The sequence below is a fragment of the Caretta caretta genome, chromosome 16 (genome assembly GCF_965140235.1).
Source record: "Caretta caretta isolate rCarCar2 chromosome 16, rCarCar1.hap1, whole genome shotgun sequence".
In the NCBI taxonomy this organism is placed as follows: Eukaryota; Metazoa; Chordata; order Testudines; family Cheloniidae; genus Caretta; species Caretta caretta.
The window spans coordinates 24,563,986-24,577,500 of NC_134221.1; the positions used below are offsets into that span (position 1 = coordinate 24,563,986).

The window sequence follows — 13,515 nt, forward strand, 5'->3', positions numbered from 1 at the left end:
AGGGGTGGGAGAGGGTCAGTGTGGGGAGGGTCAGTGTGGGGGTGGCAGGACGCAGGGAGGGGTGGGAGAGGGTCAGTGTGGGGAGGGTCAGTGTGGGGGTGGCAGGACGCAGGGAGGGGTGGGAGAGGGTCAGTGTGGGGAGGGCTGGGGGGTGACAGGACGCAGGGAGGGTGGGAGAGGGTCAGTGTGGGGAGGGTCAGTGTGGGGGTGACAGGACGCTGGGAGGGGTGGGAGAGGGTCAGTGTGGGGAGGGCTGGGGGTGCCCGCGCACTGGGCGGGGTGGGAGGTCGGGGGGGGCGCAGGGACGCGGGGGTGGGGGCTGTGGGCGGGAGAGGCTCGTGGGGGGGGGCAGAGGGGCGTGGTCTCCGCCAGGGGTCTCGGGTCGCTCTGTGGAGCGGCGCGCGGCGGGAGTGGGCGTGGCTCCGGCGGGCGCCCAGGGCTCTCTCAGGAGCAGCAGGGGGAGCGCTCAGCCTCGCTCCCCGTCTCCCCGAAGGGGAGGGGGAAGGGGCGGGCAGGGGGCGTGGCTCCGCTTGGCTCCCACGTCCCCTCGCTCGCGCTCTCTCTCTGCCTCTCTCCTCCTTCACAGGGTGACACGTCTGCAGGGTGAGTGAGTGGCATTGGCAGACTGTCAATCCCTCACCAAAGCGGCCATCAAACAACATAAAACACACACAGTCACTGGGCTGCTGGGCTCATAAATTCCAGCTGGCTGATATTTTTGCACATTGCTTTGCAGAGAGTGTGTAATTAATTTTTTTACAGTTCTTTCCCCTTTATTTCCGCTCTTTTCTTTGCACAAGTTCAAACTTTTGATAGCTGCAATTTTGCCCCCATTGTACAATTTTGCCCCCATTGTACAGACTTGGGATCGTTTGTTATTTTTTTGGGGGGGAGGGCAATTAATTTTTTTCATCTGTGTTTGTGTTTTCGTGGGCTTTTTTTAATGTTGCAATTTGGGGATGGGGGTGTTTGCTTGGTTTGTTGTGGTTTTTGCTGTTTGCCACCCTCTTAACTTTTTAAGGATTTGAAAGCAAGTTTTTTGTGTTTTTTTTTTTAATTTGCCTTTTTTTACGAAGAAGATTTTTTTTTGTTTTTTGGACAAGTGGAGGAAAGACAAAAAACAATAAAAATAAAAAAGAGGAAGAGAGAAAGAAAAAAGCTTTGGAGGAAGATTGTACGAGAGAGAGAACTGCAGAAACCTCATCAACTCATTTATTTAAGCCACAAATATTATTATGATGAAAGAAGATTGTAACTAAAGAAGCGAGCGATTTACTGCACTGGAAAGAAGAGAGTGGAATAAACAACTGAGATCCGGTGAAATACTAAATACTGATTTATCTTTTTTTTTAATTTGCGAGAGCAAAATAACAACAAACAGGAACTGAAATTGACTACAAGAGCCAGAGATTTATTTGCATTTTCTTTTCTAAGCACAAACCTCCTTCCTCTGATTGTGAGGCTGTTTTTGCCGTTTCTCCTGCTGCTATCTCTGAAAGTGCATTGATTGGGCTGCGGTAGGAGGTATGGATGATCAGTCCAGGATGTTGCAGACTCTGGCCGGTGTGAACCTGGCTGGCCACTCGGTGCAGGGGGGGATGGCTCTGCCTCCTCCCCATGGACATGAAGGGGCAGACGGCGACGGCAGAAAGCAGGACATCGGAGACATCCTCCATCAGATCATGACCATCACTGACCAAAGCCTGGATGAGGCACAAGCAAAGTTGGTTTCGTCTAATTAAACCTTGTCTTTTTGTGTGTGTGTGTGGTTTTTGTTTCTCTCCCTCCTGCTCCTCTGCAGAGACCAGGCGTCTCACAATTAGAGCAACTTAATACTGTAGGAGAAATTTCAAGCAGCAAAGGCAAAATCAAAGTTGCTATTAATTATTTGTAAAATATAAATATGTGATGCTTGTACCATTTTTTTTCTGTTCCATTTGATTTACACCTATGCGTAGAAGGCTGTTGCTCATACATTCCCATTTTCATTTCCATGTCTTTAGACACTATCTGGCTGACACTCATTTAAAAATCACCATCCCGCAATATTTGTTCTTCGCGAGACTTTGATTTCTTGTTAAGAAGTGTAACTTTTTTCTTTCCTTCTCTCCTGCCCCTGAAGTAGTGGCAGATGAATTACAAAGGTGACAAGATATTGCTTCAGGGAGAAAACCTTCAATGTTTGAAATCACAGTAAATACAAAACAAAGAATATGAACTCTGGAAGTTCTCCCGTTTAACAAATCAGTTCTAATGTAGAGGAATGGAAAGTACTCGAGACAGGCTTTGATTTATACACTTAGTATACCGGGAAATTTACATAAAGCTAATTTGACTTTAAAATAAACAGATGAAAAGAAACCATTTAAACATGGCTTTAAAACCAAACTTCTATGAGTGTCACAAGTCTGCAAGTGGCAGGCAGGCTGGGGCTACCTGGATCTTTTACTTGTCACCAAGTCCCTGCCTTGGGGATAAATGAGAAGGCATTTGAAACTCCCTTTTGTTTGCTCCTCTTGTCCCTGAATTTAAATATCCTCACATTTCTTGTTAATGTTTGCTACTTTTCACACAATATGATTATGTTGCCTGGTAGCCTACAGGGCAAATATGTACCTCCCCCACTCGCAGCCAAAAGCTGTAGCCAAAGATTCCTTGTCACTTGTAATTAACTTTACTTCCTCTTACTTTGCATGGAATATATGAACAGTAAAATGCAGAGACACAATTAAATCATTTTACTGTGGAAAGACGCCATATTATCAAATAGCTTTTGTTAATACATTTGTTTTCCCCTGTTTTTCAGAAAGCATGCACTGAACTGCCACAGAATGAAGCCTGCTCTGTTCAGTGTCCTGTGTGAAATCAAAGAGAAAACAGGTAAGAGCCCAGGAGTAACGTGGCTTTAAATCGAACTCCAAATAGGTAAACATTGCAATACTTCTCGAAGCTTAGATTCTGGGAGCTGCTTTAGGCACCGCAGCCATCTTTGATCATTGCCTCCTTTCCTGCTTCTGATCTTGGGAGGGGAGGGGAGAGGGACAATGTAATAAATCTGGAGCAAATTTTACAATTCATAATCCCGATGTAAAATGAAATGTAGATGAAAATGATCGTGTGTCACCGTCCACAGAGTAAATTCCCCCTCTGGCTGCAATCAGGGAAGTAACACCGAGCAACCAGGCTCCCTCTGCCTTGTTTGTATGTCAATTTCTTAAAGGAGCAATGTGAGATTGGAGAAGCCAATTGCAATGCAGAGTAGAGAGCAAGGGAACAACATAGCCGGCAACTTTCTGCTTGACTCGGGCCACCTTAAATATGTTGTTGGACACATTCGGGTGACAGATTCAAACTAGTACGTTATGTAGGAAATTAACTGTAGTCTTAAGAAATGCTAAAGGATGTGTGTGTATAAATGTGTCCACACATGTTCACATACATACGGATATACACTGTTGTATATAATACATTTATTTTTATGTACATTTACCTTTTGAGGGTTATATATGTACATGAGTATTTCTGTCTGTAGATATTGCTATTCATATCCATATATCTGTAGACAAAAAATTACAGCAAAAAACACTCCTGAAGTTTTCTAAAAAATGTATTTCAATTATATGGAATAAAAAAAGGGTAGAAGCAAGTTAGTAACATATACTTTTATATATTTACAGTTGTTCTATATCTTACAAATAAGATTTTGAAAAGAGCATTTCAGGTAACTTTGGTAACAAAATGTAATGCCCATTTTAACAGTGTATTATTTAGAATTCTAGTTCTTGAACTTGTTCTACACATTCAGGTTAAAAGTGCATTAGGGGTTCAACCTAGATACAGAATATTTCTTTTATAACAATAACTCTTACCATGTAAATAGCACTTTTCATCTTTCAAGAGCTGTACAAACATTAATCATATATATGTGCTCTACAAAAATTATTTCTTCATATAATACCGAACATGTTAAAGGAGCAGTAAACTTTGTAAGCAGTAACATGTCTAAATATACAATTCTGTCTGGATGTGCCACATTTTCAGAGAAAACAGAACAAAAATGCTGTTGATGCTGAGGATAGCATTAGCACCTACACTGTAGGGAGTGAAGTTTAGAGTGTAAAAGTTGTTGAATGCTTTCTGCCAATATTTGTCTGTAGGGAGCACAGCAAAGTCTTAATATTTTTTTTGGTGCAATAATATTTTAAACACCAGAATTTTTCTTCCCAAAAGCGTTGACAAATTAATTTTGTTAAGACACATTTAAACTTTATAGCAGCTTGTGGGTATGTTCTTTGACCCCACTGACTGGAGAAAAATTAATCGCTTTTTAGAGGGGAGGATTTTGAAAAGTATTGTATGTAATATTATGAGAAGCAAGAGCATTATTAAGGTCTGGCTAACTTTTTTTTACAAAATCTGTATACTAGCTTTTTAGTTGCTCTTTAAAATTATAGTTTTCAATTGCAGTCTGAAGATAAAAAAAATTACATATGACTACAGAATAAGACATCAAACATTAAATCACAGTGAATCTTAACTAAGAAACCTAAAAGTACATAGTTTTCAGTAAATTCATGTCCAAAGGTTTCCTTGCTATCAGGACTCCACTTCAGTTTCTGCTGACAGCTAAGCACTGGGGTATTGACTGTGTTGTGAATATTAAGATTGATTCTGCTTTATATTGCATTATATTGCTCTGGATAAGGGAATGATTTTCCCCCTCTCTACGCCACACACATACACCCTTTGTGCCTTGATCACAGTTAACCCCCACCCCTCCTTTTGGTTCATATTTGTTTTCTTGTCTTTTTCTAAACTTTTTGCCCAGCCAGCTCCAGAGCTAACCAAGCAACGTGTCTTTGATGTTTAGACATTTTGCAGCAGGCAGATTTCAATTAAGAAGGGGTAGGTCCTGCGATCACTTATTTGCACAGGGCTTAGCCTCACTGCTTTGAAAGGAAAGTATAGTCAACCACATGTCAGAGGTGAGTTGAGAATTAAAAACAAGTCTTTTCAGAAACAGGGATTACTGGCAGTGTGTGCTTGGTAAGGCCATTGCTGTTTCAGAAGCGAGAAGGAAACTGACAAGGAAAGAGATTTTGTGATTTCAGATGTTTCTGGGGATTTCAGTGATAATTTGTAAATTGAGATCTTGCTTTTGTGTCTTGACTTGTGGAGCCAAGTTTGCAAGTTATCTCTTTTGTAAAATAGCTAAGAGCCAACAAAGAGTGAAGGCGTCCGTCTGGCCAAAGGCGAGATCCTGCCAGCCCCAGCAACTGGGAAAGGATAGGATTATGCACTGAGTGATTGATGGAGGTAAATCCACCCCCCTCCAAACTATTCCCATAGGGGCATATTCACTCAGGATCTCCCAGTTGAGATTAAATGACTGTATAGACATTAGTAAGTGTTACCAAAGCAAAGAAAATATGAAAGAAATTTCTAGCATATTTTCTCTGATCTGTGTCAACGAGAAAAAAGTGCAAATACTCATTGCCAAACAGTTCTGAATTTGTAGGTTAAACAGTTTGGGATGCAATTAAAGTAGGGGTTCTCCCCCATTGGTCTTCACTGCCTTTTGCTCAGAATAATTTAATCAAGATGCAATTGGATTGTGCCTCAATATTTAATTATTTATAATCTGAGGAAAAGTTTACCTTGGTGTTAGTAATGGAAATTACTGTCATGATTTATCTCTACCTAGTTTAAGGAGACAGAAAGAATCTAGCCTTTGCATGAAGTGTAATTTCAGTCAAGTCTTTTCAAAAATAAGGAATTAAGAAATGCAACTGTGCAGACCTTTTTATATTTAATTGCATTCATTTTTAATACTTTGCTGGTGGATTATTATTGTTCAGCATAGCTAGTGAGGACTTTGCTGGATTGGTAGAAAGAGAATGTTTAGGGGAACCCCCAGTTTCAGGTGAATTAACCATATCAGATGCCTGTAGATATCAAAATACATTTCCTCAAGGGTTAGTAGATGCATTATGTTTATTAAAGATTTTTCACTCTGCCTTATTTAGAAGTAGGTAGCTGAAGAGTTTTTTTCTGTGAGATATTTATCACGTTCAAAGTAATTAATTACAAAATCTAATCTGACATTTATTTTTACATTTTAAAAAATACTGTGTTCTGTATAAATCAACTTTAAAACAAACAAATAAACATATACTGGTATGTGCATTCCTAAAGGCAGCCACCGGGTAGCAGGTTTTCATAAAGATGACTAACTGCCACTTATTTATTTAATTAATACAAAGAAAATTGAGCCCCAAAGTTTTACTGAAGCTCCTCTAGTAAAATAGGAAGATAAGAAAAATAGGTCTGTCTAGTGGCTGCGTTGTGTTACATTTTTATCTGTATCTGTTCTAATAGATGTCACTTCAGAATCTGGAGTCACATCTGTTGCATACCTTTGTATCAATCTTTCTGTCCTCCTATTGATATCATAGTCTGATGTATGTATGTCGTTTTGTATGTACACTGTTTACTGTTAAGAAAAGCTTAGATTCAGAATCTGATTATTTTTACACTTTAGTAAATTTCTATACCTGAAGTACTATATTTACATATGTAAATATAACTGAAATATATTCATTCTGATGTTCTTAAAAATGGTTAGGGAATTGCAGTTATTTCCCAGTGGAATTCCATATTATTGCGCTGTACTGATAGATGATCTATACCATCATAGTCTCTTGCCTTTTTATGTTGTTTTTAAAAATTATGTTAAAAAAAATCCAAACAATGACAGCTGCCAACCAAACCCTAATTTACTGTCACCACAAACCCTAAATAGCATTCATTTACTAGTAATGCCTAATGGCATACCTGATGGTTTGCCAGATTTGTGGCCTTTCTGAGGCTTATAAGCAGGACTGACTTGGGAAGATCATAAAACTTAATGAACTTCTCGACTGCAGGAGGTGTCCGCAGGGGAAGAGAAAGGCCTGCTTGGCTGGTTGGGCTGGTTGAACTATTTTTTTATGTCTAAAGAGAGAGGGGAAAAAATGATGATTAAAAATGTTCTGCCTTCATGCAGAGTTTTGTTGCAGAGGATGAAAAGATTTTTAGATATGGAAAACAGATGAATAGCGAAGTTAACAATGAGATTAATTTCTTGCTATTCGCCATGTAAACTGAAACCTTTATTTTTATTGCTACAACTGTAACTAGCCATCCATCGCCATTCTGATGATTAAAGGGCTATCTCATGCCCTCACTCCACAGCAAAACTCTTACATGGCCCAATTCTTTGGCGGTTTTCAGGAACACCTCTAAGGATTTCACAGTATATCAACCAAAGTGGCCATTATCTAACCAGCCTTGGAAAGGCCTCATATTTTCTCCCTCTTGCAGTAAGAATTTGAAAATATCAACCCCTCCCTCAATTTGGATCTTTTTAACTGAACTGCAAGGTTGCTTTCGTACATTCAATTCATTTTAACTTTGCAGTATTTAAAAACTATCCTATAATGCCAATCATTTTTAATAAAATAAAACAATCCCTAATGAAAAGTTCAGAGAGAAATGTGGAGCGGTATAGTAACATTGTTATGATGTCTCTGTTCGCTATTTTTAAAATTGCAATGTTATTCAATGGAGATATTTTTTAAAAAAATAGGCTATGCAGTCCTCCTGTGCCCTCATCAGGCTCTGGAGGGTCATCTGTAATTTCCTTCGACTAGATTAGCAAGTGAACAATGTGGAGTAAAAATCTACATCTTTCTTGCCATGTGGGATTGTTTCTTTTTAATATTCAGAATTTTAAGGAACAATCAACTAAAACATCACAGAATTCTTAAATGATATATTTTAAAAGTATTTATGATTAAACATATTCCAATTCATGACATCCAATAGTACGTTACGCCACTTACACCACCTGAATGGTAGTGGTATCACTTCGCCTCATAAATGTTCTACTAGTAAAAATTAAATTGAATTAAGTATCTCGTTGCCATTTTGTCATCCGTTCCAAACCTACCTAGAGACAAAGTGCCATTTCCATGGTGGTTCTTTAGCCAATGTGAGATTTATGTATGTATTTATTTATCTATCTAATTTATTTATTTTGGCCAAGAAAAAGAATGGTTCTTGTGATTTCCCCCTCCCCCCCATACATCTGACCTTTTGTTTTAGAGGACTTGTTACTGCATACTACCTTTACACCAAGCCATTTTAGAGCTCCTTCATATATTTAAATAACATACAAGCTTTCACTTGATTACAAGGATCTGTTTCCAGACCATCTCTCCTCCCCCCTCCCCCCCCCAAGATAAAATTAGACCTATTTTTCAATACTAACTCAGTACGAGCAGGTAATTCTTTTATTTTCTGCCTCATTTTTGGAGGGTTTCATTTTGTTCTTGAATATTAAACAAACTTGCACATTTGTAAATATTTTAAAATGATTGTGAGCTACCACCAGGTTTATTTTATCATCACAGTAATTTAAATTTATTTTTGATTTGGTATATATAAATATAATAGTAGATTGTGATCCGAGCCATCCAAGGCCATCCCGTATTTTACAAATTTAATAGATTTGTCAACCAGGTTTGAACATTTTTCAGTGAAAGATACACACTTCCATGATTTGGATATTATGCTATCCTGATTCAATTTAAATATTAATTTGTGTGAAACATTAATGTATATTGCAATCTACCTTAGACAAGTATATGCAGAATTAAAATATGAAATTGCTTCAAATGTAATAAAAGGTTCAAATACACATGCAATATATATTATTAATATATAATGCGATAAAGCGAGATTGTTTAGCTTATATTTATTCTGAATTTTTTTTAACTGTTTTACAGTTCTGTGAGTGTCACATGAATATTTTTAAGTAAAATAAGAATGAATAATAAGTTCGTATACTAACTAGTTAAAATAAATAGGGACTTGAGTTTTTCTTTTCTTGTATAATTGATGGAATTAGATGTAGCTGTTTGTATTCTGTGAATTGACACCATGAGAAGAATGCTTTGTTTGTTTTCTCAGCAGTCATGTTTAATGCTATTCGCTTATCAAGGTGATCAGCATGGTTCAGATAACACATGCCTGACACGGCCTGCCTTTTTTCACCATCATGTTGACCTTTTGTCACATTTGCTTTTCTCTGGTAGGCAATTCATGTCTTTAAGTATGAATAGAGTAAATAATTCACATCAATATTTAATATAAATTATTAAAGTTTGTGTCAGCCCCTATAGTTCCTGCTTTTATAAAGTTAGAGTAGTACATCAACCAAACTGACGAATTACGCTTTTCAGCTGGACATCAGAGCTATTCCACTGTTATCTTTACAACCTAAGTAAACAAGGGAGTTACATATGAAGGGAAACGAAGCTCTGTGCTTGAATACTATTTATATTTTTCAGTAGGGGCTATGCATATTCTTTAGAAAGGGGGAAAATGCTAGCTAAATAGCTGTAGTATTTTAATGTATGACTTCCGAAACTTTATTCTTATTGTTTATAAGCTGTAAATAGAAACATAGCAAACACCACTGAACTTGACATTTTCTTCCTCATCTTGTTACTAGCCTCACATGAGCACTTATGATCTATCCAAAGGCTTAGATTATGCTTACTTGTTTGCTTTTTATTTTGTTTGTATTGGAGTTGCTTTCTGTTGTTTTTTTTTTTGTTTCCTTTGTAGCCCAATTTTTACAGAATCTTCTGGAGATGAGTGATAAATTAGTTCAGAGATTATGAAGTTTCTGATCTCTTCAGTCTTTGGTTATAAATTATAACACATATTTTACAAACTAAATAATCTGTTATTGAAACTAGACTGATTTTTTAAAATAAAAAATTATTTAATGCAGCAGCTGTTGCAGTGCATATTTGTTGCTAAAGAGAGCTGAAACAAAGGACATTTTGCATAGAAGTATATAAACAAAATCATTATGAATTTATTTTTCTTATTTCATCTTAGTGTTTTTTATTTAAATTCTGTTTTTTAAAGAGAAATCCTATTTCAAGTTACACAGTCATGTGAAATTGTTGTACCAATATCAGAATCCATTGAATAACATGGGTCATATAATACTACAAATCAATCATTTTGGGAGTTTCTCTATCGTGTGTTTACAGGTCAAAACCTCTTGTTATATTTATGTTATGCATCAACTTTAAAGCTAATCTCTTAGTCTGCATTGTCCAGCAGGTGGCTTTTCAAGTATGATTTGATTTTTATTTATTTATTGTAGGTACAAAAATGGATTAAATAATATTACTCAGAATTTAAAAAAAACGGAAAAGAGTAACAATTTTGCAGTATATGTGTACATATATGACAGAGCAAATGAAAGTATCTAGAGATCTTCTACTACATAATCTAAATTAAGATTCTAAACAGACATTACAGATGCTGGTAACTTTGGCAATTATCGTTTTGTTTGGTGAACAGTAGTAAAACAGTGTGCGGTAAAAGTGTTTAGAGAGAGAGGATAAATAAATTGAACAGTTTTGCAATGCAAAGTGGTTTGTGGTGTTTTTGAGGATTTCTTGGCTCTTGCTTAACTGCTATTGTGAAGCCTGGAGCAGATTTTCCCATTGCTAATGCCCTAGAAGTATTAATTCACTTTGATATGCTAATTAGAGGGCATTATGCAAGAAATGAGATTAAGTGGCAGCATGAAGCCATTTGCCTGTCAGTAAATTGAGAGCTTTAGCATCAGGAGGAGCTTTGTTTTTTCTGAGTTTCTCTTGGTTTTGCATATAAATAAAATTGATTGAAAGGTCTAGAGAAGCTTCTAGAACATTGGTGATTCTTTTTCTCTTTCTATGATTATTTAAACTTCATGTTAAAGGCTTTCTTTGAATATTAATTGATCTAATGGGAGCTACTGAACATGAAGAATTTCATTGTATTCTCAGTTACTGTACCTGAACAAAAGAAAAGTATTCAAATTCTTTGTGTCATCTGATTTTTGTGGCATTATTTCAGGTATACCTTACAACTTTGCATTGTAAACTCTGATCAGTGCTAACTATTACTGGGCTGATGTTCTTGCCAGTTTTAGCACAACAAAGGCCTGATTTCAGAGGTGCTGAACAGCTGAAGTCAGCGGTAGGCGTGGATACCTGGGGAATCAGGCCTTGAGCTTTTATCATCCCAACTCAGTTGTAGGGTGTTCCATTATGTCTTATGTAAACTGGAGATATATTTGGGATCATTTGGGAAGGAAGAAGTTGTAACACTGGCCATAGATTTTATTCAACTGCCAGAAAACTATATTTGAAGTAACATTAAGGGGTTGACTTAAATCCATAAAAGCAAGGAAATTCTGAGTTAATGCTTAAACTCTGCCCTTAACTCAACCCATTGAACCTATTTATTAGAGTATATATGAGTTGTAAGATAACTGTGCTGAGACCCCTGCAGTATTATGGCACTGTGGGATGAGTCAAAGAGAGTCTCTGATTTAGCTCAAAATTTCCTGGCTCTTGTGGCTTTAATTCAGGCTCTGGTGTCTCTTAAATATAGTTCGCAAAAAGAAAAGGAGTACTTGTGGCACCTTAGAGACTAACCAATTTATTTGAACATAAGCTTTCGTGAGCTACAGCTCACTTCATCGGATATATCTATCTATCTATCTATATAGTTGTGGTGTTCAGTTTCCCCTTATGGAAATGTACAAACATATAACAGAAGTAATGCAGGACAATGAAATTTTTTTAAATATCTCTGGCCCTCTCCCTGATTGCTTGTAGGATATGAAGGTTTGTATGTCTCCACTGTACACATCTCCTTCATATATCATTATCTTAAAGCCAATCAGGGGGTAGTTTTAGAATGATCATGCTTGTGATGAGCCCCAGTAATTAAAAAAGAAGCCGCAGTGTGGGGCTCCATAGTTCTGGCAGCTGATTTCTAACACTACTGGGGAATTTTTAACATCATAACGTAAGACACAATAAACCATAGTGACTTCTTCAGAGCCATATAGATTATCAGGTCATTGCAACTGGCATGCACACCACAGTGTCTGTGCTCATGTGTAACTTCCAGTAATATAAATAGTAGGTACAAGCATGCCCATAGAGGGGAGAATAAAGACCTCTCTCTTTTGATTAAGAATCCTTATTACATTTTTTGTGAAATGTGGTTATCATATTGGCCCATTAACTGCTTTTATAAATGAAATAATTGGTTATTTTTAATCCCCACCACCGTCTGAACTACTTGAACAAATAAATCTTCATTAGGAATTCACAACCTGAAAACTTTCATTAACAAAATGAAACCATTTTGGAGTTAGATGGGAAACCGAATAGCTTCTGAAACCACAAAACCAAATTTTCTCATAAGAAGTAACTTAATGTGCCAAGAATCAGCAAACGTTCACTTTCACGTTACAACCTCTTGAATAAAAATGCTAAATAATGAACACATTAACAGGCTTATCTTAACTATATCCTTAATAACGCAGATTATGGGGCACTGAAAGGCAGTGTAATCTACTATATAGAGTATACAGGACTGGGAGCTTGAAAGTTATGGATTTTAATCATTTGAAGCCTAATCTTGTTCCCACTGAAGTTAGAGACAAAACTGAAGTTAATGGAAATTTTGCCACTGACTTCAGTGGGGCCAGGGTTTCATTGTGTCTCAGCTGACCCATCTATAAAATGGGGATATTATTTTCCTATTGAGGATCATTGTGAAGCTTGATCAACAAATGTTTGTACTATATGTTGAAGTTGTAAAATGTTATGCAGATGGTAAGTATCATTAAAATTGCTATGATGTGTTATATATGAAGAAATATAGGAAATAGCAATCAAATCACTTTCTAGTGGCCATTATTACTTAAATTATAGTATTCCTAAATGATGTCCCACCTATTGAAGGCTAACTAGATTAAGCTTTCCTTAGCGGATTTGCTTTTCTGTATGTTAATTGGGGATGATATTATTCTGAATCAGTCCTGTAGCAGAATGAAAACAGGGTCCTGATTTTATATTTATTTTTATTTAATGATTTAAAACAAAAAAAAACCATTGTCCACAATAGACAATGATTGGTGTTTTACTTTGCTGGTGAACGTTCACAGATACCATTACACAACTGGCAGGATATTTAAAGCACTGATTACAAATGTTTGTTGATTAAAGAAGCTTTTCATGCTTTTAGTGAATATTTGTAATTGCACTAAATAACACTGAGATGTTTGTGTATTTTCTTATAAGTTAGATGCCGATTGCAGGAGTGACTGTCACTAGTAATAACAAGTTACACTAGATTGTGCAATGATTCTTATTTGACTTCAAGGATATATTTATTACCATTTTTGAACAAATTATACTAACATGAAAAGTTGTGGAAATGATTGTGCACTAGATAAGGTGATACATTACAGGAGTGGTTGGGTTTATGGAGCTTTATGCTGAGGTTTTCTCAAAAATTATAGCGCAGTCCTGTCACTATAAAACCCAGTGATTCAGTTGGTAATAACATGCACTGGAAGTATTTTTAGTTTTCACTTGTTATTCA

General features: G+C 36.9%; 1 protein-coding gene across 3 annotated transcripts in view; it reads left to right on the top strand.

Moving 5' to 3' along the window:
- Positions 1-471: 471 nt before the first annotated feature.
- The window catches only part of PBX3 (PBX homeobox 3), a 160,206-nt gene continuing 147,162 nt past the window's right edge, over positions 472-13,515 (top strand). For 2 of the 3 annotated variants that reach the window (XM_048823000.2, XM_048823004.2), the window contains exons 1-2: positions 842-1,723; positions 2,807-2,880. In XM_048823000.2, the coding sequence (XP_048678957.1) occupies positions 1,527-1,723; positions 2,807-2,880 (271 nt within the window). In that variant the 5' untranslated portion in view covers positions 842-1,526. Of the gene's footprint in view, positions 604-841; positions 1,724-2,806; positions 2,881-13,515 lie in introns of those variants that run through there. The other variant, XM_048823001.1, reaches the window with a different exon arrangement.